We start from the raw sequence: 26,081 nt of genomic DNA, 5'->3' as shown, positions 1-26,081 counted from the left end.
AAAAATACATATTAGCTACGTATCCTCCGCCATCGAGTGCGGCATCTCACCCGCAATTTTGATACGGTATCTCTCCCAATTGTATGGGAGAGATGCCGCACGACGACGTTTTCCTCTGAAATTATGGATGACCGTGCTCATGATCAGAATGCCTTCTAAAAGGTCCCAGCTATTCAACAAATGCATGATTTACCGAAAAAAAATCGAACAATAAAAAAAAATTAATGTGGTACTGAAAAACTTTCGGCACTCCGTGATGCAACTGGACGCACATAATCATTAATAAAATTTTTGTGAGTTAATAATGACTATTTTACATCTCCAGTGTTGTAATTCTTCGAAAGACAAACTCACAATATCATACTACCGTATAAAAATGACCCTATATACGAGATACAGAAAGTGTGGCATCTCACCCGACGCGGCATCTCTCCCGAAATTATCCTACAATATACCCTTTCAAATATTTGGGCACCTATGTTAAAACTTTCATAATCAGCAATCTATGATCTAGTAGTAAAAACAATATAGTTGTTTTCGCTGTCTAATTCACGACTGATAAGCCGAAAAATACCCTTTACAAATATGATCTAGTAGGTGTATACAAAATTCCAATATATAATTATTCGATATGGCCATTTTCATTTTCGAATACCTTTACCAATCCGTAGCGGCATCGGAAGCATGGCTTTGTAAGATACAATTGATATCGAAGTCCGTGCTTTGGTAATAGGGTTGATCATTTCAATCGCATCCGTACCACAAACAGCGCACGGAGGTTAAAGTTTCTTCGCCTTAGTTCCGGTGCAGGAAATTCGTATTTACCATGTAGTAATACCGCAACTGCATCTTTCCATATACTTGCTATATTCAATTGATAATTCTTTACGGTTGTGATGCGGGAAAGCCATTTTTCGCACAGCGACGAACCTTACTTGGTGGTGCATATTTTTAAGCGTTAAGACTGCCTATCACAAATTAGAACAGCTTTAGGATAAATTTTGTTGGGAGTATTTTTTATTTTCCAGGTTTTAAAGAATGTGTAATTTTTCTTTTAGATCCTAGGTCTTAAAGAAGAGTTTTTCAACGAACAAAAAACATGTTTTTGAGTTTTACATTTCTTATGAAAGAAATGTATAAAATTCGCTCAAACTTTCAAGATTTTGTCCGAGGCCTGACGGGACGAGTTTTATATACCAATCGACTCAGCTCGACCATTTTGTGACAATGTCTGTGTGTGTTTTTTATGGTAAGCTTCAAAAGCCTGGCCTATAGCGTATTGGCACTGTGTGTAACTCACGACTCACGTTCGTGCCAAACCACTAAAAACAATCCTTATCTTTTACGCCCTTCTTCCCCACGGAACTACAATAAGGTATTACTTCGTGGGGGCGATCGTTGTACTTTCGTCGCACCTCTTTCTTCTGCTCTATCTCGGAGCATGGTTCATGGAGTGGCTCGACCTATGAGCTTTGATTTAACTCTCGACTCTTCTCTCGTTTCTTGTCTTTCTTTATTACGTCGCCGTTTATCTCTCGTCCTCGTGAGCCGTTTAGGCGCTGATTTCTAGAGCAATTTAGCTCAAGTTTCCGTGAGTCATTCAGCTTCCGGCCTTATGACGATCTACATGGATTGTCTCCAATGGTGAACTCACCCTACTCCCACCGATATATCCCCGACGGAGGAATTTCCCCCGACACCGATACTCGCTTCCTTGAGCCATTTAGCTCCCAGTTTTTTCGAGATCAACTCGGATATTATGTATTTATTTATTATTATTAATTAATTATTATTACTTTCAACTGACCGGCATGGTCTACATGAAACAGAATGAGGAAAAGCCCATTTGAAGTTCGTGATAAAACACCCTCCAAATGCGCGTAAAAACCTAATTATCTTTTCGGATACACATATTGAACAATATTTCACATTACATTCGGTTACATTACAATTCTTTAGACTTAATTATACCTCTAATAAATCAAAACAATTATCTACATCACATCTTATGCACTAAGTTTAATGTTTATGCCTATTTCTAAAAACATCACTGGATACAGAGAAGTCAAAAAATTAGTACACACTATTCAAAACACTACACATCGCCCATGGGTTCGTTTTGTCCATATTCAGTACTTTGATAGTCAAGTCTTAAGAAATACCACGATCTTAAACTTCTAGGGGGTACATTTACATTAATTTGCGAGAGTATGTTAGGGACATCAATTACACCAGTTAGAACTTTTCCTACAAAAACGTCTATGAATATGTTTCGCCTTTTTTCAAGGGTGCCCATGTCAAGCAAACGACATCGGTCAATGTAAGGTGGTAACTCTATCGGATTGCGCCATGGCAGAGATGTAAGAGCATATCGGAGAAACCTAGCTTGTATTGCTTCAATTCTATTAATCCAGATACTCGCATACGGGCACCAGATAACAGCTGATGCTTCCAAGACGGAGCGAACAAGAGAGAAATACAGCGATCTCAGGCAGTACGGGTCAGTAAACTCTTTGGTTATTCTCATTATATAATCGAGGTTCTTGTTAGCTTTTGCAATGGTGTGGGAATAATGATCTCTAAACAACAATTTGGAATCCAGCTGTACACCAAGGTCCCTTACAACTGACACTCTTTCAAGTGATTTCCCCGAGATAGTATAGCACCACAAAATTGGGTTTTTTTCTGCGTGTGAAAGATACACTGAGAGTCAACCGATTTCGAGCACATCAGTTACAAAATTCATCAAGTTGACGCTATAGTTCAATGCAGTCTAATTCAGATCGCACAATGAGAAACAATTTAAGGTCATCTACATAGATATATTTGCATCCAGGCGGAAGGACATTACAAACGTCATTGAAAAATAAAGAGAACAGTAAGGGTCCGAGATTGCTATCTTGGGGTACACCTGAAAAATTTATAAAGTTATGTGATTCGATATATCCTAGTTTAACAGATGGGGAACGGCCAACAAGATATGACTTGAGCCACTCAGTAAGGCTGTGCGAGGCACCAAGCCGCTCTATCTTTGCCAGTAGAATGGAGTGATTAGGATTGGGAAAACCGAGGCATTTAAAAAAACGGTATTTTCGGCAGTGGTAATGAAAATACCGATAAAACCGGTAAAAACCGGTATTCAGAAAAACATTAATAGCAAGTGGTATTTATAACGTAGTCATTTTGGACTTGGGTTGGTCCTATTTCAAGCTCTACTAACAGAATAATCGTTCTTGAGTATACTGTATACATGTGATTCTGCAGCTTACCTCTTCATCGTGGTCTGAAAAGTCCGCATGTCGTCATGTTGTCTAACTCGCTTATTGGACCAAAAAGCAACTGGTTAGCGAGATGCAGTTGGCGTTCCAAGATTTGAAAAACAAGTACTTCGAAAATCAAACATGAAGTTTCAGAATGCTTCAAAATTTACCGAAGCGAAAACGTTTTAGATTTGCTAAAAATTCATTGAGGTCAAATTTTTCATCCGTGTCCAAAAGTGCCATTTGAACAGCCCTACTCAGTTTGTGAAACCTTTTGAGTGCTAATTCCACCCCGTCTTAAAAAACCAGCATTTATTTGCTTTCTTTTTCAATTTCTTTTTAACCAAACCCATTGCAGTATCACTCTTAGATAGAAAGCTTGTGAAATAATATTCAATGTTGCAACTTTTCGTGATTAAAATTAATTGATAGAGTTATATGATATTTTCGAGCTTTATAGGTTAGCACAGCTGAGTGAAAAATGTTGAATACTAAATAAAGTACGTGGGAATATCGAATCAATAGATTTTTCTTTGCCAAATTACTTATTACAGCATAATTTAATATGGACTATTTCACACGAAGGATTGTTATGTTGATATATCGAGCTGTATTTCAATGCTTTTACAAACATTAAAGTGTCCCAAAAACAGGCGAGCTTACTATGAATGGGACCTAATTTAAAAACAGGCAAATAAAAGGGTTTTTAAAGTACTCAATGATGAAACAACAATAAAACATTTTTTTGAAAAGTTTTTCAAAAGATGCCGAAAATACCGTTTTTTATGCTTATAAAATCGTTATTTCGGTATTGGATATTTGGACGGTTTTACCGATTTACGGTAACGGTAAAACCGGTACCCCCAACTCTAGGAGTGAACGACGCGATCGAACGCTGCTTTAAGATCGGTATAGATGGTATCCAGTTGGGCTCCAGTTTCTATACTTTTAAAGCAATGCGAAGTGAATTGTGCTAAATTCGTGGCTGTTGATCTACCTGGATAAACCAATGTTGAACTGTGGATATATATGTTTTGATTTCGCAGAATAGCATATCGCTTACAAGAATTTCGAACAGTTTGGAGCCTGCACAAAGGGAAGTTATGCCTCGATAATTTGCTATGTCTTGTTTAACTCCTTTCCTTAAACACGAGAAACATAACCGACTTTTTCCACAACAGAGGAAACGTCGCTTGCGATAACGATTGGTTGAAGATTAGTTTTAGAGGAGCGCATTAAGCACTCGCTCACCTTTTCAAGATGATAGCAGGGATCCCATCCGGGCCAGCTGAAGTCGATAACTTCAATTTTTCAATGGCAGCAATAATGTCTTCATCAGAGAAACGAATAATATCTAGGTTTATCACGTCACAAGGGACATCACGAAGGCTGGCTCACTACCATACGGCATTACTTCGGGGAGGGGTTTTTATGTGCATAGCACACACTCTAATTCAACTACTTACTAGTTCGTTTCTTCCGCAGGGTTACAGCCCCACTCCTCGACACACCACCAATTCTCCACCATCCACACAGACTGGCAATTTCTGCATGGCGGTCGGAAAGCTGGCTGTGAGTCGATACTTAATGCTACTCCTCTACGAAGACAATCTGGGCGGCAAACTTCAGACTGTCTAATTCACCGAGCCCTTCGGCTCCCTTGTGCCAGTTAGCACCGCAAGTCCCTTCTCGCACCGTTCAGCGCCGTTTACTCGTTGAACACCAGACTTGTTCGCAAACTACTCGGTCTAGTCCCCGACGATGGACCTAGCCTACTCCGACGGAGAATTCCCCGGCGAGAGAAGTTCTCCCGAAACCGAGCCAACCAACCAGGTGTCGAGGTCAGTGCGGCGATTCCGGTGGAGCAGGGCGTCCGGTTCGCTGATGCCCTGACGACCTGCGACTGGTGGTATTTCGTCGCGGTCTACTCAGTCTAGTCCCCGGCTGTGAATCTAGTTTACGCCGACGGAGACTTTCCCGGCGAAGGAAGCTCTTTCGATACCGATTCTTCTTTTGTTTTAGCACCACAATTTCTTGAGCCCTTTGGCTTCCTCTCGTTCCGTTTCGCTCTACTTTCTCGATGAGCCATTCAGCTCCCGCCCTCACTTGTTCGCGAACTTCTCAGTCTAGTCCCCAACAATGGATCTAGCTTATTCTCCTGCAACCGAGCGGTTGATTTCTCCTGATCCCGATGTTCGTTTTTGTGAGTAATTTAGCTCTCCGCGTCGTCCCGATCTACTCGATCTAGTACCCGGCGGTGGATCTAGCCTACTCAACGGGCCATACAGTAGGTGCTAAGGTCTATCTGGCGATTCCGGTTGGAGCGTAACTTCCGGTTCTGCGACGCGGTCTACTCGGTCTAATCCTCGGCGGTGGATCTAGCCTACTCACGAGCTACCCGGTAGGGTGTCGAGATCGGTTCGGCGATTCCGGTGAAGCTTGTCCTGTTTAGCTTTTCACGGTTCCGCATGGTTTTCAGCGCAAAACTCCAGGCAGGAACCCCATATCGGAGTATCGATGACGAAGCAGTAGATAACAGACGTCTCGTGCTGCTTCTCGGGCCGCCGACGTTTGGCATGATTCTCGCTATTGCGTTCGTTGCCTTCGCCGACTTTTCACAGGCGTAATCAACGTGGTTGTTGAAGCTCAACCGGTCGTCGATTATAACTCCCAATTGCTTCAATGCACGCGTACCCTCCGACGTCGATCTGCATCCGTTGCAGTTACTGACCAACAACACCTCCGTCTTGTGGTGAGCTATTTGCAGCTTGACCCCGTTCATCCAGCTCTCGATCGTGTCTCTTGTCTCCGTCACCGACACCTCCATTTCTTCAAGTGTCTCACCCAGCACCGTTAGTGACACGTCGTCCGCGAAACCCACGATTTTCACTTTCCTAGGCAGCTGCAGCGTTAAGACCCCATCGTACATCCCGTTCCAAAGGGTTGTACTGAGAATGGAGCCCTGAGGAACGCCCGCTGCGACACGCAATAACTTCTGCCCTTCGCTCGTCTCGTACAGCAGCACTCTGCTCTGAAAGTAGCTCTTCAGAATCTGGCATAGATAGTCGGGAACCCTCATTCTATGCAGCGCAGCAGCGATGGCTTCCCAGCTGGCACTGTTGAACGCGTTCTTCACATCTATCGTGACCACAGCGCAGTACCAATCTCCTCTTCACTTCTCAGCACTCTCGAGCACTATCCGAATTGCATCCACTGTCGATGCTCCTTTGCGGAAACCGAACTGCATCTTGGACAGTCCGCACTCACCTTCCGTGAATTTCGTCAACCTGTTAAGAATGATCCTTTCCAGGAGTTTTCCGAGTGTATCCAGCAGACATATGGGCCTGTACGAGGTCGGATCGCCAGGTGGCTTCCCTGGCTTCGGCACCAACACCAGCTTCTGGACCTTCCACATTTCGGGGAAGTTGCCTTCATTTAGGTACTTCTGCAGCACTATCCTGAACATGTCCGGATATGCCAGGATCGCAGCTTTCAGTACCACGTTTGGTATTCCATCCGGACCAGGGGCTTTCTTTGATTTAGGCGCTTCGATGCTTCTGCTAGCTAATCGTTAGTCACTTGCCGATCCGTGTTTGTTCCTTTTCTTCTTCGCCGTACGGTGTCGGTGGCCATATAGTTGGATCGTGCTTCGGGAAAAGACCCTCGACGATTATCTTCAGCTTGCTTGGACACATTTCGGCTGGCGTCGTCGGACCCTTCATTTTCGCCATCACGACTCGGTATGCGTCACCCCAGCAGCAAAAACAGCCAGAACAGAGCGGAATGAGCTACACCCCACAAACGCCAAAGGTAGTGGCAGCGAAGCACTTGGTGGAGGAGCTCCACAAGTTCGTGGACACGAGAAACAATGTCCATAAAGACATTAAGGAGATGGTCATCGAAATTCGGAAGGCGCTACTGTCTGCTGTGAAAGAGTACGATACAGCAACTCAGAGGGCAGATTCGGCTGAGCGAGCATTGGCGTCGGCTAAGGCCACTATCCTCCTAGCCCCTCCGAAACAGGGTAAGGAGAGGCAGATTGGCGTTGAGAACATGTCCGTTCCCATAACTCCAAAGAGGACAAGATCCTCGCCAGGAGACGAAAGACAAGGCGGGTCAATGAGGCAGACGCTCGAGGACGCTGTTGCTGCCGAAGGAAAGGACGCCACCTTACAGGGTGAAAGCTGGAGTACCGTTGTAGGTCGGAAGGAGAAACACGGGAAACAGCAAAAAAGAAGGAGGATCGAAAAGGGGAGCAGAAGAGGAAATCAGAACCCTTGGCTCGTCAGAAGGCGCATAAGGGAGAAGCCGTGCTCGTCAAAGCAAATGACGAGACTACGTACGCAGCACTGCTCAAAAAAGTCAGAGAGGACCCGGAGCTTAAAAATTTAGAGGAAATCGTGCTAAAAGTCAGGCGTACCCAAAAAAATGAGATGCTACTCGAGCTGAAGAAGATACTACGACTAGTAGCTCTGCCTTACAGGAGACTATAATTAAATCAATGGGTGGAAAGGCAGAAGTTAAAGCCTTAAGCCCGGAGATGGTAATGGTGTGCAAGGACCTTGATGAAATAACGACGGAAGACGAGCTGAGAGGTGCAATGAAGCAGCAGTGCAAACTGGGCGAGGTGCACATGACGATCCGGTTAAGGAAGGGATACGGAGGAACGCAGACAGCGATGATTCGTTTACCGGTAACCGCTGCAGACAAGGCACTGGAGGTAGGTAAAGTTACAGTTGGATGGTCGAGATGCTTACTGAGAGCCGCCCCACGAGTAAATACACAAGCGGAGAAATGTTTCAAATGTTTAGGCTTTGGACATTTAGCAGGGGCTTGCAAAGGCCCGTACAGATCCGGGATGTGCTGGAAATGCGGAGAGACGGGCCATCTTGCGAGAGACTGCACGCAGAGGCCGAAGTGCTTGCTTTGCACCCCAGCGGAAGGAAACGACCATCAGACGGATGGCTTTAAATGCCCAGCCTACTAGAAGGCGACTGCAGGTCAACGGTGATGGCGATGACCCAGATAAACCTGAAACACTGTGATACCGCACAACAACTGTTGTGGCAGTCTACGACAGAAACTATGTGCGATGTCGCTTTGATCGCAGAGCCTTATCAAGTCTCCCTAATAACAGTAACTGGGTGGCGGATAGATCAGGAACCGCTGTGATACAAGTAATGGGTAGATTCCCCATCCAAGAAGTGGGAGAAGTGGTTCATATGAGGGTTTCGTGATAGCCAAAATCAACGGCATCTTCGTATGTTGCTGCTACGCTCCTCCAAGGTGGACAGTAGAGCAGTTCAGCCCAATGCTGGAGCAGTTGATCGATCGGAAACCGGTAGTCATTGGTGGTGACTTCAACGCCTGGGCTGTGGAATGGGGCAGTAGAGTAACCAACACAAGAGGGTGTATCCTGCAGGAAGCTCTAGCGAAGATAGACGTACGATTGTGCAATGAAGGTTCTGTTCGCACATTTCGGAGAGACGAGAGGCAGTCTATCATTGACGTCACATTCTGTAGTCCCTCATTGACGGCGAACATGGATTGGAGAGTATGCGAAACGTATACGCATAGTGACCACCAAGAGATTCGCTACCGCATCGGTCAACGGAACCCCGCGGCAGTACAGAGAAGGGTGATCGGCGAACGAAAGTGGAAGACGAAAGCCTTCAACAAAGACCTCTTTGTTGAGGCACTTCGGCCGAACGGCGGGACCGAGAACGTGGATGCGGCAGACCTAACAAGAAGGATTGTGGCTGCTTGTGACGCAACAATGCCGCGAAAACTGGAATCACGCAATAAACGGCGTCCAGTTTACTGGTGGAATGAGATGCTTAGTACGTTACGCGCTGCTTGTCTCAGAGCCAGAAGGCGGTCGGAGCCAGATAAAGAAGAGCGTAAAGCAGCGTTTCTGGAAGCTAGGGCCGCTTTAAAACTGGAGATCAGACTTAGCAAATCAGAGTGCCACAAGGAGCTATGCCGAGAAGTAGACACCAATCCCTGGGGTGACGCATACCGAGTCGTGATGGCGAAAATGAAGGGTCCGACGACCCCAGCCAAAATGTGTCCAAGCAAGCTGAAGATAATCGTCGAGGGTCTTTTCTCGAAGCACGATCCAACTATATGGCCACCGACACCGTACGGCGAAGAAGAAGGAACAAACACGGATCGGCAAGTGACTAACGATTAGCTAGCAGAAGCATCGAAGCGCCTAAATCAAAGAAAGCCCCGGATGGAATACCAAACGTGGTACTGAAAGCTGCGATCCTGGCATATCCGAACAGGTTCAGGATAGTGCTGCAGAAGTGCCTAAATGAAGGCAACTTCCCCGAAATGTGGAAGGTCCAGAAGCTGGTGTTGGTGCCAAAGCCAGGGAAGCCACCTGGCGATCCGACCTCGTACAGGCCCATATGCTATATGTGAAGAACGCGTTCAACAGTGCCAGCTGGGAAGCCATTGCTGCTGCGCTACATAGAATGAGGGTTCCCGACTATCTATGCCAGATCCTAAAGAGCTACTTTCAAAACAGAGTGTTGCTGTACGAAACGGGCGAAGGGCAGAAGTCATTGCGTGTCGCAGCGGGCGTTCCTCGGTGCTCCATTCTCAGTCCAACCCTTGTGAACGGGATGTACGATGGGGTCTTAACGCTGCAGCTGCCTAGGAAAGTGAAAATTGTGGGTTTCGCGGACGACGTGTCACTAACGGTGATGGGTGAGACACTTGAAGAAGTGGAGGTGTCGGTGACGGAGACAAGAGACGCGATCGAGAGTTGGATGAACGGGGTCAAGCTACAAACAGCTCACAAGACGGAGCTGTTGTTGGTCAGTAACTGCAAATCGGTTCAACGGATGCAGATCGACGTCGGAGGGCACGTGATTGCATCGAAGCGTGCATTGAAGCAATTGGGAGTTATAATTGATGACCGATTGAGCTTCAACAACCACGTTGATTACGCCTGTGAAAAGTCGGCGAAGGCAACTAACGTAATAGCGAGAATCATGCCAAACGTCGGCGGCCCGAGAAGCAGCACGAGACGTCTGTTATCTACTGCTTCGTCATCGTTACTCCGATATGGGGTTCCTGCCTGGAGTTTTGCGCTGAAAACCATGCGGAACCATGAAAAGCTAAATAGGACATTCCGGCTGATGGCCGTATGAGTCGCGAGTGCCTACAGAACAATATCATCGGAGGCAGTATGCGTTATCGCCGGGATGATCCCCATCTGCATTACCCTGGCGGAGGATGTGGAATGCTATCAGCAGAGAAATGCACTTAACGCTAGGAGACTGGTTCGAGCGGACTCGTTGGCTAAATGGCAACAGGAGTGGGACAACGCGGTGAAAGGAAGGTGGACCCACCGACTCATCCCAAATGTATCGGCCTGGGTATATAGGAAGCATGGAGAGGTGCACTTCCATTTGATGCAGTTTTGTCCGGGCACGGATGCTTCCGTAAGTACTTGCATCGGTTTGGACATGCTTCGTTACCCCTTTGCCCGGAGTGTGCGTCTGTGCAGGAGACACCGGAATACGTGGTCTTCGAATGTCCAAGGTTCGAAGAAGTTCGTAGGGGTATACCTGGTATGACAGTGGACAATATCATCGAAGAGATGTGCCGTGACGAAGATACCTGGGACGCTGTCAACAGAGTGGTCTCGAGCATACTCTCCGAGCTGCAGAGAAAGTCGCGAAGAGACCAACAAGAAGCCACAAATCGGGTTTTGAGAGAAATTCCGCCGCTGGGGAACTCTCCAACTGTATAGACTAGGTCCACCGCCGGGGACCAGTTGAGTAGTACGTGAAGTAGCACCGAGTTGGGTCGTCGGGGCGCCTGTGAACTGGACGTCAACTTCACCGGAATCGCCGAACCGATCTCGACACCCTACCGGGTAGCTCGTGAGTAGGCTAGATCCACCGCCGGGGATTAGACCGAGTAGACCGCGTCGCAGAGCTAGCAGTGGGTCGTTGGGGCGCTGGTGAACCGAAGTTACGCTCCCCCGGAATCGCCGGATAGACCTCAGCACCTACTGGATGGCCCGTTGAGTAGGCTAGATCCACCGCCGGGTACTAGATCGGGACGACGCGGAGAGCTAAATGGCTCACAAAAACGAACATCGGAATCAGGAGAAATCTACCGCTCGGTTGCAGGAGAATAGATCCATTGTTGGGGACTAGACTGAGTAGTTAGCGAACAAGTGAGGGCGGGAGCTGAATGGCTCATCGGGAAAGTAGAGCGAAACGGAATCAGGAATCAGGAATCAGAATATATTGGCTCAAATGGCACGTTCCCCGGACATAGTCGGGGATTTGTGCCTTGCCGTGTGTTTTCATCATTTCCTGAGCGGAAGGAAAGGACAAGGAGGTGTGGGGAAGTAGAATTGGAAGGGTGGGAAAAATAACAACACAAAACAAAAATAAACAACAGGTAAGTTAAACTCACAAGTAGTTCAACTTGCCTGCGAATAAGCCTAAAGCTCTTTACCACATTGGATAAGAAACTTTAGTATGTCTCTGAGTTTCAGTCGACCAAACATGGTTTCGTCTATATAAGGACGGCTGAAGACTCGAAATCGCAATTGCGCTACCGCTGGACAGTTGCATATCAGATGATATGAGGTTCCGTAGTCGGATTCACAAAGATCACATGAAAAAGACTCAGCGCGCTGAATAGTTGCCATGTGATAATTGAGTTTGCAGTGGCCGGTTAAAGCCCTGGTCAGCATGCCGCAGTGGAGCTTCGAAAAATGTAAGAGTTTTTTCGAAACCACTGGGCATGGTTGTTCTAGAAACGCCTTTGTTTGGCGACACGTTTGTAGATTTCTCCAATAATTTCGGTGCTCGGACGAAGCCCAGGACCGTATTTTTTCCCTTATCCAACTTGTCGAAATTGGCAGCGCGGGCTCAGGACCAACGAAGTCAATCGCTGAACCTGCCCTGGCCAATTCGTCAGCCCATTCATTTCCAGTAATACCGCAATGTCCGGGCACCCAGACAAGGTAGATAGTGTTGACAATGCTTAGTTCTTCGATTTGGGTTCGGCACGCGATCACTAGCTTGGACCGGGATTTGTCTGAGCTAAGAGCCTTGATTGCAGCCTGACTATCGGAGCAGAAGTTTATAACTCTGCCGAACAAACTCAGTTGAAGGGCCGATTGCACCCCGCACATAATCGCAAAGATTTCTGCTTGGAATACAGTACAGTATCTACCTAGTGAGTGAGATTGTTCCAATCTCATTTCACGACAGTAGACACCAGCACCAGCACGTCCCTCCATCAGAGAACCGTCAGTGTAACAAACCACTTGCGTTTGTTGTTGTCTTTCCATAAAGCCAGACAACCACTCCTCTCGAGAGGGAATCTTCACATGAAATGTCCTGTAAGGAAAACTACAAGTGAGTGTAATATCGCTGGGAGCAAGAATATCTTCACCCCATGTAACCATTTGTGACCACAATCGTGTATGACTGGTAGCAAGATCAATATGATTACTGTTCCAAAGCCCAGTAACCTGCAGTCTGTATGCACATGATAGTGCTTCTTGTTTTAAGTGTATGTGTAATGGTTTGATATTTAGAAGTGCCTCAAGAGCAGCAGTCGGAGTCGTGGTGAAAGCACCAGTCAACGCCATGAGCGCCATTCTTTGCAGATGGTTTAGCTTTGACTGGACTGTCACCACCTCTCCCCTCTGCCACCACACAAGGCATCCGTATGACAGTATTGGACGTACAATTGTCGTGTAAATCCAATAGATGTATTTAGGTTTGAGACCCCAGGTCTTTCCAAAAGTTCGTCTGCACTGCCCGCAGGCCATGCACGCTTTCTTGACTCTGAACTCAATGTGAGCAGACCAATTCAATTTGGAATCCAATATGACTCCAACGTATTTGACTTGATCTGCGCACAGTAGCTCAGAATCAAAGAACTGCAAGGGACGAACCCCGGTTGTTATTCGCTTCTTCGTGAAAAGAACCATTGAAGTTTTGCTTGGGTTAACTGATAGTTTAACTTGTCGACACCACTGTTCGACAGCGCTTAATGCCTGTTGCATTAAGTCAAAGATTGTTCCGATGCAAAATCCAGTAATTAGTATTTGGTAATCGTCAGCAAACCCGTAGGTCGGAAATCCAAGCTCATTGAGTTTCTTCAACAAGCCGTCAGCTACTAAGTTCCATAACAAAGGTGACAGAACGCCGCCCTGAGGACAACCGCAAATACTCAACTTCCGTATCTCAGCCTGTCGCAGTGACGAGCAAAGTATGCGGTTACTAAGCATTGCGTTTATCCAACCTGAGATACATGCAGGTATCCCATGACCGCGCGTCGCTTCCAGAATAGACTGGAAGGACACATTGTCAAAAGCACCCTCAATATCTAGTAATACACCCAAGCTAGATTGCTTGAGCGAGAAGGCTTTCTCAATGTTGTAAACAACATCGTGAAGCAGAGTTATTGTGGATTTCCCACACTGATATGCATGTTGCATTTTGTGCAGTGGATATTCAACTAAACTAACGTTCCTGATGTGATGATCGATTATCCGTTCCAAAGCTTTCAGAAGAAAAGAACTTAAGCTGATAGGCCTAAAAATCTTGGCTTCTTCATAGCTTGAGCGCCCACCTTTGGGAATAAATCTAACAGTTATTTCTCGCCATGCTTTCGGGATATACCCGGTAGCAAGACTAAAAAGCAAAATCTTTTTCAAGACATGTTTAAGAATATCAAATCCCTTTTGCAGTAGCACGGGAAGTATTCCATCTTTTCCGGGTGATTTGTATGGAGCAAAGCTGTCAACTGCCCACTTGATCGATTCAGTGGAAACCAATGTGCGTGCTAACGCCCACGAGTCCGAATCACCAGAATGAGATCTGTGAACATTGTTCAACTCCGGATCGATACAACCTGGAAAGTGTGTGTCGAAGAGACAATTAAGAACATCTTTTTCGTCCGTCACATAAACACCATCTCTGGTTTTCAAGGAGTTCATCTGAAAATCATTCGATTTGGAGAGAATTTTATTTAATCTGCTAGCCTCGTTCAGACTAGAGACATTAGTGCATAGGCTTTGCCAGCCAGCCCGTTCTGCAGATCTAAGACATTTCTTATATGCACTACGAGCTGACCTAAAAGCCCTGGAGTCATCACGCTGACGCCGGTTCCAAGCTCTTCTCATAACTTTCTTCATTCTTTCAAGCTCAGCCCTCCACCAAGGGGTTCCCCTAGTCGATTTAACAGTACGAAGTGGACAAGCTTCTTCGTAGGATGCTAATATGAATGAGTTTGTCGTATCCACGACGTCATCTAACTCGTCTAGTTGACTAATTGTTGGAAAATATCCATGAAATTTAGTCGCCAAGTTTTCCAAAAAGAGGTCCCAGTTTGTAGACTTAGGATTACGATATGTCACCACATTGAAGGTGACATCAAAATGATCGAAAAATATATATTTATGATCGGATAGAGACGGTTCAGTTTCATTTGGAACCTGCCAATTTCCCAGTTCATGCAAAATTCTATCAGAGCAAAGTGTTATGTCTAACACCTCCTCCCTCCCAGACCTCGCAAAAGTTGGTCGGTTTCCCACATTCAGAATATGGAGATTTGTACTACTTATGTACTCCATCAGTTCAGAGCCTCTCAGATTGATGTCTGAGCTGCCCCAAATGATGTGATGAGCATTCGCATCACTGCCGATAATGAGCGGAAGCCCATTTCTGCTACAATATGCTACAACGCTTTTGAAATCATCAGAAGGAGATGATTCGTTATGCGGTAGGTATGCTGAACAATATATATATTTTTTGTCTACGTTTCCGACAGTCAATGTAACTGTGACAACACAGATATCGCGAGTTGTGAGCTCCGATATGAGACACGCGTCAATAACCTTATTTGCAAGAATGCAAGCACGAGGCATTTCACGTGGGTTAGTCATGCCTGTCTTGTTGTAAGCAATGAAGGCAGTGTTAAGTAACTTTCCAAAATAGAAGTTTCCTTTATGGAAATACGGTTCTTGAACCAATGCTATGGAAGCTTTACCTTCCTGCATGAGTCGAGATAAATTCATAGTTGCTGTACGTTTATGTTGGAGATTGACTTGTGCTATTCTAACCATTGTTGATTAGAGAACAGTATATTTCATCTCCAACACAAATTGCACAACAACTAGAGGACACCAAGCGAGTTGGGATGTTAACGCATTTAGCGAGCCATATCAGGTTTAAATGGGACATGATCATTTGATTTCCACGATTTGCGAAGAAAATAATGGTCCACTGTGTCAGAGATTCGCATAACACAGTAAGGGCAAAACCCAAAATGCTCCGTGCGCGACTGGCATATTTTAGACCCTCCAGTCATTAAGTCCTCGGCACGGAACTACACCTTGACTTAGGGTCTCCTACTTTCAGTCGCCTCCTACGACATGGCAGCAGGACTCCAGTGGCTCAATTCTAGGCCGGATACCACACGGCCTCTGGGCAGGTTCATCTGTACACATCGAAATTTGATAATCGAAACTCAACAAAACTTCACCGAACTACCATCAGCCGAGAGTCTCAGCAAACCCCCAGCCAACAAAAATTCGGCAAAATTAAGTGGATCATCGGTGAAAAAATCGGTGTGTAGAGTGAACGTTCCGCTGCGTAATGCAGTATACTGGGGAGTTCGCCCGACTCTTCCCAGGCTCCGTTCGCCATTGAGAATGTTTTAAACCCCCTCAACAATTTTACCCATAGCACGGGTCGCATGACACTATGGAATTGGGGTTCCCTGTTTGGTAGATTTTTACCACTAAAACAGGTAGTCCGTAGTGTAATTCTTAGCCGGTTGAAACAACCACTACCGACACTACACGGCTTATCTAGGCTGTTCGGTGAAAGAAGCTGACATTGAAGAACAGCTTCCATATTTAGATGGGCGAACAGCCGCAGAAGGAAGGAAGGAAGGAAGGATAACGGGAGGAGAGGGATTTGGGCTAAGCGCTTATTTAAAGGCGGCGCAGGCTCGCCTTGTCAGGGCTGCTTTAGGGCATGTGGTATTTAGGCCTAGAACGTATAGGGCCCACTACCTCGTCCTACCACACCCGCAGTCAGCCCCCGCTGCTGGTTCGGGTCGCGAATCACAACTAGTTGCTATCGCGATTAAGCATTATCCACCACCTATGACCCGCCCGGTTGCTTGCAGCTCAGCTTCCCACTTAGCGTTCCTCCACCACCACGGGGCCCGGGCAAGTAGAGCGAAACGGAACGAGAGGAAGCCAAAGGGCTCAAGAAATTGTGGTGCTAAAACAAAAGAAGAATCGGTATCGGGAGAGCTTCCTTCGCCGGGAAAGTCTCCGTCGGCGTAAACTAGATTTACAGCCGGGGACTAGACTGAGTAGACCGCGACGAAAAATCATCAGTCGCAGGTCGTCGGGGCATCAGCGAACCGGACACCCTGCTCCGCCGGAATCGCCGCACTGACCTCGACACCTGGCTGGTTGGCTCGGTTTCGGGAGAACTTCTCTCGCCGGGGAATTCTCCGTCGGAGTAGGCTAGGTCCATCGTCGGGGATTAGACCGAGTAGTTTGCGAACAAGTCTGGTGGTCAACTAGTAAACGGCGCTGAACGATGTGAGAAAGGGAGTTGCGGTGCTAACTGGCACAAGGGAGCCGAAGGGCTCGGTGAATTAGACAGTCTGAAGTTTGCCGCCCAGATTGTCTTCGTAGAGGAGGAGCATTAAGTATCGACTCACAGCCAGCTTTCCGACTGCCATGCAGAAATTGCCAGTTTGTGTGGATGGTGGAGAATTGGTGGTGTGTCGAGGAGTGGGGCTGTAACCCTGCGGAAGAAACGAACTAGTAAGTAGTTGAATTAGAGTGTGTGCTATGCACATAAAAACCCCTTCCCAAAGTAAAGCCGTGTGGTAGTGCCGGGGAGGAATCAGGTTCTGGGCAAGAGCAGTGGTTTTTTAGCGGGTCGGGTGATGGCAGCCCAAACCCGTTCCCTGAGACATTGGGATTTTTGTACATTTTCTCTCAGGTCTCAGGGTTTTCCTTAATTTTTTTTACTGCTCTCTAAAAAATCACAGAGAGAGAAAGAGAGAGAGAGAGAGAGAGAGAGAGAGAGAGAGAGAGAGAGAGAGAGAGAGAGAGAGAGAGAGAGAGAGAGAGAGAGAAAGAGAGAGAGAGAGAGAGAGAGAGAGAGAGAGAGAGAAAGAGAGAGAAAGAGAGAGAGAGAGAGAGAGAGAGAGAGAGAAGAGAGAGAGAGAGAGAGAGAGAGAGAGAGAGAGAGAGAGAGAGAGAGAGAGAGATTGTCTCAATTTGTCGAGTTGAGGCGACTGGTGCATGAGACTAGCGGGACAATACATTTTTATAAGAAACTGGATACAATCTGTTTTTTTTCGGTCAAGTACGATAAAAGTTACGCAACGTTGAAGGTGGCGCTCTAATTAGCAACTCGCCCATTGTGCATGAAATAGAAAAAAAAAGTTTTGCGACGTTTAAATAAATAGGTTTTCATTACCCCAAATGACTAGTTTCATGGTAGACCCAACAATCTAGAACAACACATTAATTAGATACATTGATCTTATCATGAGTAGAAGGTAATAAAATAATGCATGGTCTTTTAGTATTTCAAATAATAAAAAAAACTAACAAATATCGTTTGAAAATATAGTTTTGATGACATTTTGTAGCGATCTTACTTCTGATCAGGAAGGATATTACCTAATGGATCCTTTAATGTCGACAGGATGATGTATGCCGCGGGAGTCATCAGCAATCGAGTCGGTACTGTTCTCATTTTCGACATTAGAACTGCATACCAGCTCCATTGGCTCCGATTTTACATCATCAGTGGACCGTACAGATGGCGAGGGAGTAAGACTTTCTTTGTCAGTATTTGATCCTAAGCTTCCGCCGTTGGTAGCTATGCTTCCCATGCTTCCACTGGACTGATCGACTTGTACGCTATCCTTGCTATGAGCGTTAATATTATTATTATTGTTGTTGTTATTGTTGTTCAAATTATTAGTGTTGTTGTTGATATTGATGCTGTTGTTGTTGTTATTATTACCTGTATCAAATGACAAAAATTGATTTAAAAACATAAATGGTTTTGAACGGTTCGGGCTCTTACCGTTAGGCGTTTTATTGCTATCATGTCGATGATGCTCTTTAATGTGTGGGGAGTGTGGAGTACTGCTATTTGATTTCATACTTGTGGAAAAATCAGTTGCAGTAATTTGTGGCATGTGATTCACCACATCTAGGTTGTTGTTGTTACCAAGCATATTGTTGTCTGTGGACAATCGATGCCGTTTTAGTGACAGCTCATCAGATTGGTTAGAATTGTTTCTATCACGTCTCAACGCAGCTGCCGCAGCTGCCCTTCTGAGTAGCTGATTCACTGTGGAACTGCCGTGGGCTGACGGATTGTGGTGAAGGTTGTTAAGATGGGATGGTGGAGGAACGCCTTGAGCGAATAGGGCATCTTCAACCAATTTATCCGTGTAGCTGGGATGGTGGTGACTTATCGGCGTTCTGCTGCCAGAGCCAGTGGATGTTTGTACTTGTGCTAACTAGAAAGGAATGACACATTTAGATTTTCAACAGCTAAAATGACTCATACAAAAGGTCCTTTCAATGTTTATTAAAAGCGGATAAGCAAGCGAAGTAGTACAGTCGAAACGGGTCCAGTTAATTATATGTTATAGGTAGGGGAGACTGGGGCTAGTTGGCGGTGTTTTCAGTTTTCATTTTTTACCGCTTTGGTGTAGGTATCCGGATCAGAATGAAATAAGAAGATTACAACAGAACACAATTTTGGTAACATATTGTGTTATAGATTAGGTATCGTTAGTAGTTAAAATAACAGAAATTTATAACAAGTAACAATGCGAGATATAGTTATGAAATATTTCTGTTATGGGTTTCTGATCGGGTAGATCTTGAAAAATACAACACAATCGTCTTTTCAAGAAAACTGTATATTAACCGACATTTGATATTATATTGTAGTCTCAATACCAAGGAATTTTGACCAAAGTAACTGTCTCCTGTATTGACGAGATCACAAGAAAAAGATTTTATTACTTTGGAGTGAATTCCAGAAATAAAATTTTTTGATACCTATTTTGTACTGTAACTTGCCCCGCGTGCATCACCGCTAGCTTTCCCCGACCATATTTTATAAACAAAAACTATTAAAAAATAGCTTTTGTTTGTAGATTGGTGTAATATCTATACTGATACTGAAATCTCTTTTCACGCACTATCGAAAAATATAATCATTTGGGAAATAGATTGAAAATCATCCTAAATAACACAAACTGTTGAAAATTTAGAAAATTTACTTGGTATACTCGAAAACAGAATATCGCCCACAACTTTTACAAAACAAAATGTTTTGCAACAAAAACACATTGGATGATGGGTTTCACATAACATGAGGTACACAACGAGAGGCTGCGCTATATGCCCAATAGAAACGGAGAAAAAGAGATTCCGCCAACTTACCCCAAACGCCAACTAGCCCCGGGCTTCCCTAGTATTCGATTCAGTGTGGTATTTAGGAGAATCCTTATGGACTGACTATACACAAATTTTGCGAAGTTGGACAGATTATTCGGAGTGTGGGCAGGGAACGTGTCTTCTACAACCACTAAACCTCCACCTTATGCCGCTGCCTCTTTTCACTATGGCACTACAGCAAAGTATTACTGCGTGAGAGACCGATTATGCCCTTTGAACGTAAACTCTCAAATTTTGCGCTGTTAACTTGGAGCCATTAATTTCCTATCCCTTGAGCCGCTTATCTCCCAGTCTTCTTCTTGTGATCCATTAGGATGCACTTCGTTCATTCCGATTTGCTTCCTAAGTTGGGCTCTTAAACTTCTCTGCGTACGTTGCACAGTGGCGTAACTATATCAAATCCATGGCTAAAATTATTTCACATGTTTTTAAGTTTTTTATACGATAACAAGTGATGAAAAATTATTTTTCGTGGTTTTAGACAATTTATGACCAAAATATGAAAATATTAAACCTCCTTGCAGTGTGATGCACAGTCGTAAATAAGCGAATTCCACGAGCATAATTATTTTTCAATGTAAACGTGTTTTTAGAGTAATCTATCAGTTTGAGAAAACCTCTCATTGAGATTTAGTCTGTTTCAACTGTTTTCATCAATTAAAACATTCTGTTTCAAGTTAATATGTTTATTTTGCTTTTCTGGTTTTCTTATAGTATAAAAAATATTCAAGTTTTTGTAAATTCGGTAATAGAAATCTATCCAAGTGATTATCGTATTCAATCTGGATTATTCACGTCAACACTTGCGATCTGGAGACAAGGAACTGGAATGAGAAGATTGCATAATTTGTTTGATGCTTCGCTTACGTTTCCAAGGCAACTTGTGTACGTTACGTTTCATATAGTAAGGTTAGTGGAAGTTATATTTCACACTCTTTTATATGGCTATCGTGGTCATAATAGCTCAATTTGATTAATGGACGCAGTCTAACAAAAAATAATATGGGGGACTCAATCAAATCATTCTTGACATGTAAGCTTGGCTTGAGCTTGTGCGACCACCCCTGGCCGCTACTCCGTTATCGATCTGGACTAGCTGAAGTTGCACAGGGAATAAGTAGATAATTATGCTTGGGAGTAGCGAAACATCTTTCAATGCGCAACTCCTGGTAATCCTAAATTGTTTGTTGATCAATACTGGCGCCGGCCAGGCCCTAACGTAGATCGCGGGAGGAGAGCGAAGGAATGGTTAGTTCGATACTTGCTTTTGTTAGATGCCGTATATACTACTGCGCACTCCACAAGTAGGGTGAGGATATTTGTTAGTAAGTATACACGGAAAAAAATATTTTGTAATTTTAAGTTTATTTTCATGCACATATTTGGAGCATGAATAAAAATGTAAAATTAAGTTGCACCAAAAATCCACACGACTTGTCATGCTTTCTTCAACGAATTTTATTATAATTCTACACGTGGATTAAAAATTACAGTTTCTTTAAACGCAAAACCAATGCACTTCAATGTATTTTTTACACGCATATTGCTGTAAAATGGATGACATGTAATATTACACTAATGAAAGTGTAAAATTGTATGCTTTTTGGTGCTCCAATTGAGTGCATTGATTTTAACGTAATTTTCAATCAAAGTTTTGATTCAATCTTTGTATGTTTACATTCGTATTGATTTACATGTCGTTTAAATTTCATTATTTTTTTGTGTGTAGAACTTGGATACTACTTCTTCTTTACCGACGTCAGAGAGGTGACTTCACTTCTGGACTAGATATCGATCCATCAACTCATGGACCGGGGACCAACGGATTTACTTCCCTTCCGAAGAATGAGTAGCGGTCACGCTTACCACTCAACCACAGGCGCCGTCTCAAATTATTCTTTTCATATAAGATCTTTAAAATAGCTCCAATACTGATTTTTTAATTGTATTCTCTTAAATTTGAGCAAAAAACACGACATTTTCAAACAGCTGTAAAAAAGAATGGGATTAATTGGGAATGTTTTCTTCATGGAACAGTGAGAGGACACTCCAAATAATCTTCTTCTTATAACAGATTTACCCGACAAGGTACTTTTTTTACTAATGAATATGTGGAAAATTGAAGAAAGTGAGTACTTTTATAAATTTACCCAAAAATGACAAAGAAAAGCTAAAATTGACCCCAATCAATTGTAGTTGCTAGATTTTGCTATGAAAAGCACGATTTTGATTTATATATTGACTTTGGGTAATTAGGTTTGGAGCCATCTGGAAAATTGAGGGATAATGGTTTTCAAGCTAATAAAATGTGTAAAAAATCACTGATTTCAAATTATTGCATACAAAAATTATCCAAAGAAAACGCTTTTCTTTTTAAGCAAAACGTTAGAGTATGTTTTGAAGAACAAATTAACATGAAAATATGGACAAATAAACAAAAACAATATTTTTCTATTTTGGCCAGGGTTTGAAGTTAGTTATGCCTCTGTGCGTTGGGCCATTTACCTCTTCTGCGCACGTAAGCCTTTTAGCTCCCAGTTTGGATGCGAACTTCTCAGATAGTTCCCGGTAGTACATCTACCATACTCTAACTGAAAATTCCCAGGCGATGAAATTTCTCCCGAAGCCTATGCACACTGGGTCAGAAAAGGAAATTAGCGAGACAATGCACTATGGTCCAAAAGCTGTATTTAGGAAGACAACGGGAGCGTTATTTCTGTAAAATAAATAATTAATTTTTGAAAATGGTGTATTTTTCAACAAAAATCGTTCATAACTTTTCAAATAGACGAGATAATAACTTAGTTATTTCAGCAAAACTATTCGCCATACAAAGTTCTAAAAGTGCTGCAAACAAACTATTTACGATAAATCAATGTATGAAGTGACAAACGAGAAATAGTGATTTTTAGAGGTCACGTTTTCAACGTTCAATCTCTTATGGTAAAATCAACTGAGAAATAGTCATTGAGTGTGATAATACCGAATGCCATGGCAATTCTATTGGATTTGTAAACGTTTTGCCTTTCTCAATAGAAAGGTATTGCAATTGCTCTGAAAACCGACTTTTTAACGGAGGCCCGGAGGGTCGAGTGACATATACCATTCGATTCCGTTCGTCGAATTCGTCTGTGCGTGTGTATGTATGTGTGTATGTATGTATGTGTGTGTATGTGCGTATGTGTGTGTGAATGTGACCAAAAATGTCACTCATTTTTCTCAGAGATAGCTAAACCGATTTTGACAAACTTAGTCTCAAATGAAAGGTGCAACGTTCCCATAGGCTGCTATTGAATTTCTGATGGATACGACTTCCGGTTCTGGAATTACAGGGTGCTGAGCACGATCACGCAGAAAATGCCGATTTTATTAAATTCTGCCATGAGTGTATAAAGGTGAAATTTTTTCCAAAATATGACCACAACTGCTTCGATTTGTAGTATTAGGTCACTAACATCCATTCAAAGTCTCTTCGGCTACATTAGCCACCATCATCGGTTCTGGAAGCCCCGGCGGAAGTATCCAAATTCAGAATAACAGTCACATCGGTTTCTCGGAGATTGCTGGACCGATTCAACCAAACTTAGTCTCAAATGAAAGGTGTTGCGCTCCCGTAAATGGCTATTTAATTTCATCCCGATCCGACTTCCGGTTCCGGAGTTACAGGTTGTGGCGTGCGATCACATAGCAAATTGCGATTCAAACCGATACTCCGATGAAAGCAAAAAAGGTAAAAATTTCGCTAAAATGTCTCTCATATAAGCCGGAACTCAAATTTTTTTTCAAAGGGGGGACCCTATGAAATTTCAGAAATCGAATTCGTATTTTTGATGCCAAACATCTTTAAAATGTATGAAACGTCGAGATGTTATGTTATCACTAAAATATTTTTTTTTTTGTTAAAGATCGACTTTTTTGGACTTTGCTGATTTCGCACCTTTTTTCAGTTCACTATTACCGTGGCTATTTTTTCTTTTACAAAATTTTAGAACTCGAATAATGATTTCTTTTCTTGTATATTTGTCATGTTATGTATAATAATAAAATGTAATATTTGCATTTGAAAGCTTTTAATGAATATAAACAACGCAAAAATTGGTGGTGGGCCTAGCGTAGTTGGTGAATCGATTGCCTTGTACGCAGCGCACCTGGGTTCGAGTCCCGACCCCGCACATAGGGTTAGAAATTTTTCATAAGCGATTTTTCTAACCCGAAGAGGCGAATGACCTTAAGGTTTAAACCTCTATAATCGAAATATAAAAAAAAAAAAATATAATAAAACGCAAAAATTCTCGTGTTCATGATTGAGAAAGGCACAATTGCACCGCTAGGTGGATTAAAACAGGTTTTTGAAAGAACAATCTACCGTACATCTAAATAGTACAGTGGATTTACAGTAGTGTTAGCTGCAAATTATCGTTAATTCTAAATCGGCCAACAAAAGCTATCTATGCTCACTTAAGTAAATCCTTTTTGGTTTGGACTAGTGCTCAAAACGAGTGCTAGAAAGAAAATATTTTAGTTCACGTCTTGTTATCTTAAAATAAAATCTTGAAACGAGTTTGTTATTCATAGCAGCGGAAATTATTACATGCTTTTGCAACATTTATGCAATGTTTGAAAGTATAAATTAATTATCGACTATAATGACGGCTGTGGGTAAGTTAAGGAAAGATTCTCAATTTTTTGTTACTTCAAAACAAATAAAAGTAAGAGGTGTGAACATCGCTAACCGAGAACTGGAAAAATAACTCATAAAGCATAATTCCCTAGCATCTATATAATGCACGATGACGGTACTTGCTTTATTGGCCCCGTAATAGATAACATTTATTTAGAGTTTACTATAGTACGCTATTAACACTATTGTGAATTCACGCTAACATGTAGTTGTACGATAAAATGTTGTGTTTTCAAACAGTGTCACATATTCAATAGATTTTCATTATAACACACATTGACTATTTCTCAGTTGATTTTACCATAAAAGATTGAGCGATGAAACGTGACCTCTTGAAATCACTATTTTTCATTTGTCACTTCATACATTGATTTATCGTAAATACTTTATTTGCAGCACTTTTAGAACTTTGTATGGCGAAGAATTTGCTGAAGTAACAAAGTTATTACCTCGTCTATTTGAAAAGTTATGAACGATTTTTGTTGAAAAATACACCATTTTCAAAAATTAATTATTTATTTTACAGAAATAACGCTCCCGCAGTTTTTTCACCAAAAACTACAAAAGTTCCGATCTTTCAAATGAAATTAAATGAAATTAAAAATCCATTTGCAATGCTGAAAGATATATTGCTTTGAAACGTTTTTTTTTGTTTTGAAAATCGCCTGTAACTATGCAAAAAAAGAGATAGAAACTTCATTGCCTCGGCAAAAATGTGTATTTACAAAAGTTCTAAAAACCTCTAGAACAAAGTATTAGCGAGAAATTAACACATAAAAAGATATTAATAGAAAACCAATTTTTAAAGAGCCACCCCACCTTAAATATTGCAAAAATCATAGCACATGAACCATTAGAGATAGCCACAGTTTCATCAGAAAAGTTGCTTCAATTTGATTGGTTTATAACTTTGTAGAACATTATGTAGCTGAATTTTACATATTTAAGAAGTTGATACTTTGAACACCCTAACAACTAAGACCACCCTAATTCAACTAATATAAAAAAATTGGCAAGAAAGTACTAACAAAGTTTGCCGAAGATACTATATATCTAAAACCAACGGTTTTGGCGCAAATAGTTTTGTCTTCCTAAATACTGCTTTGGGACCATAATGCACTGGCTTTATCGCATCAGGTAGAGTAGGGGAGACCGGGGCTAGTTGGTGGTGTTTTCAGTTTTCAATTTTTCCCGATTTAATATAGATAGATCTTGCAAAATAGAACATGCGGCATGAAAGAGCAGACTGTTGGCAACATCTCTGATTTTTTAAAAAGTGTTTGATGCATTGTCTTCGTTTTTAGAGACAAAAATATGTGAGGCAGAAAACCCACCAACTTCCTACCCCGGCTCGGGGCAAGTTGGCGGTATTTGAGTATACGCCAAAACTAAGCAATCAAATGGAGATTCAATAACTTCAAGGGTCCTTTTGGAACATACTGAATGTCTTTTCGAGAAAACTGTATATTAACCGACATTTGCTATTATATTTCAGTTTCAATACCCCAGCATTTTGACTTTGACGCGTACTCCCTATTCAAAAGTAAATTTTCGAAATACTTCATGCAATTGGCCGGAATTAATGTCTCCTACATTGGCGAGATACACAAGAAAAAGATTTTCT

At 42.9% G+C, this 26,081-nt stretch overlaps 1 protein-coding gene across 4 annotated transcripts in view; it reads right to left on the bottom strand.

Moving 5' to 3' along the window:
* The window catches only part of LOC131694114 (broad-complex core protein-like), a 221,354-nt gene extending 202,408 nt beyond the window's left edge, over window positions 1-18,946 (bottom strand). For 2 of the 4 annotated variants that reach the window (XM_058982557.1, XM_058982565.1), the window contains exons 1-2: window positions 18,383-18,945; window positions 17,971-18,319 (exon numbers count right to left, since the gene is read on the bottom strand). In XM_058982557.1, coding sequence (XP_058838540.1) covers window positions 17,971-18,319; window positions 18,383-18,536 — 503 coding nt within the window. In that variant the 5' untranslated portion in view covers window positions 18,537-18,945. Of the gene's footprint in view, window positions 1-17,970; window positions 18,320-18,382 lie in introns of all 4 variants that reach the window. The other 2 variants (XM_058982549.1, XM_058982574.1) reach the window with 2 other exon arrangements.
* Window positions 18,947-26,081: the final 7,135 nt, after the last annotated feature.

Source organism: Topomyia yanbarensis, chromosome 1 (genome assembly GCF_030247195.1).
Source record: "Topomyia yanbarensis strain Yona2022 chromosome 1, ASM3024719v1, whole genome shotgun sequence".
NCBI classification, from domain to species: Eukaryota; Metazoa; Arthropoda; class Insecta; order Diptera; family Culicidae; genus Topomyia; species Topomyia yanbarensis.
The sequence above is the reverse complement of the archived record's forward strand: the minus strand, read 5'-3'. Positions and strand labels throughout refer to the sequence as shown.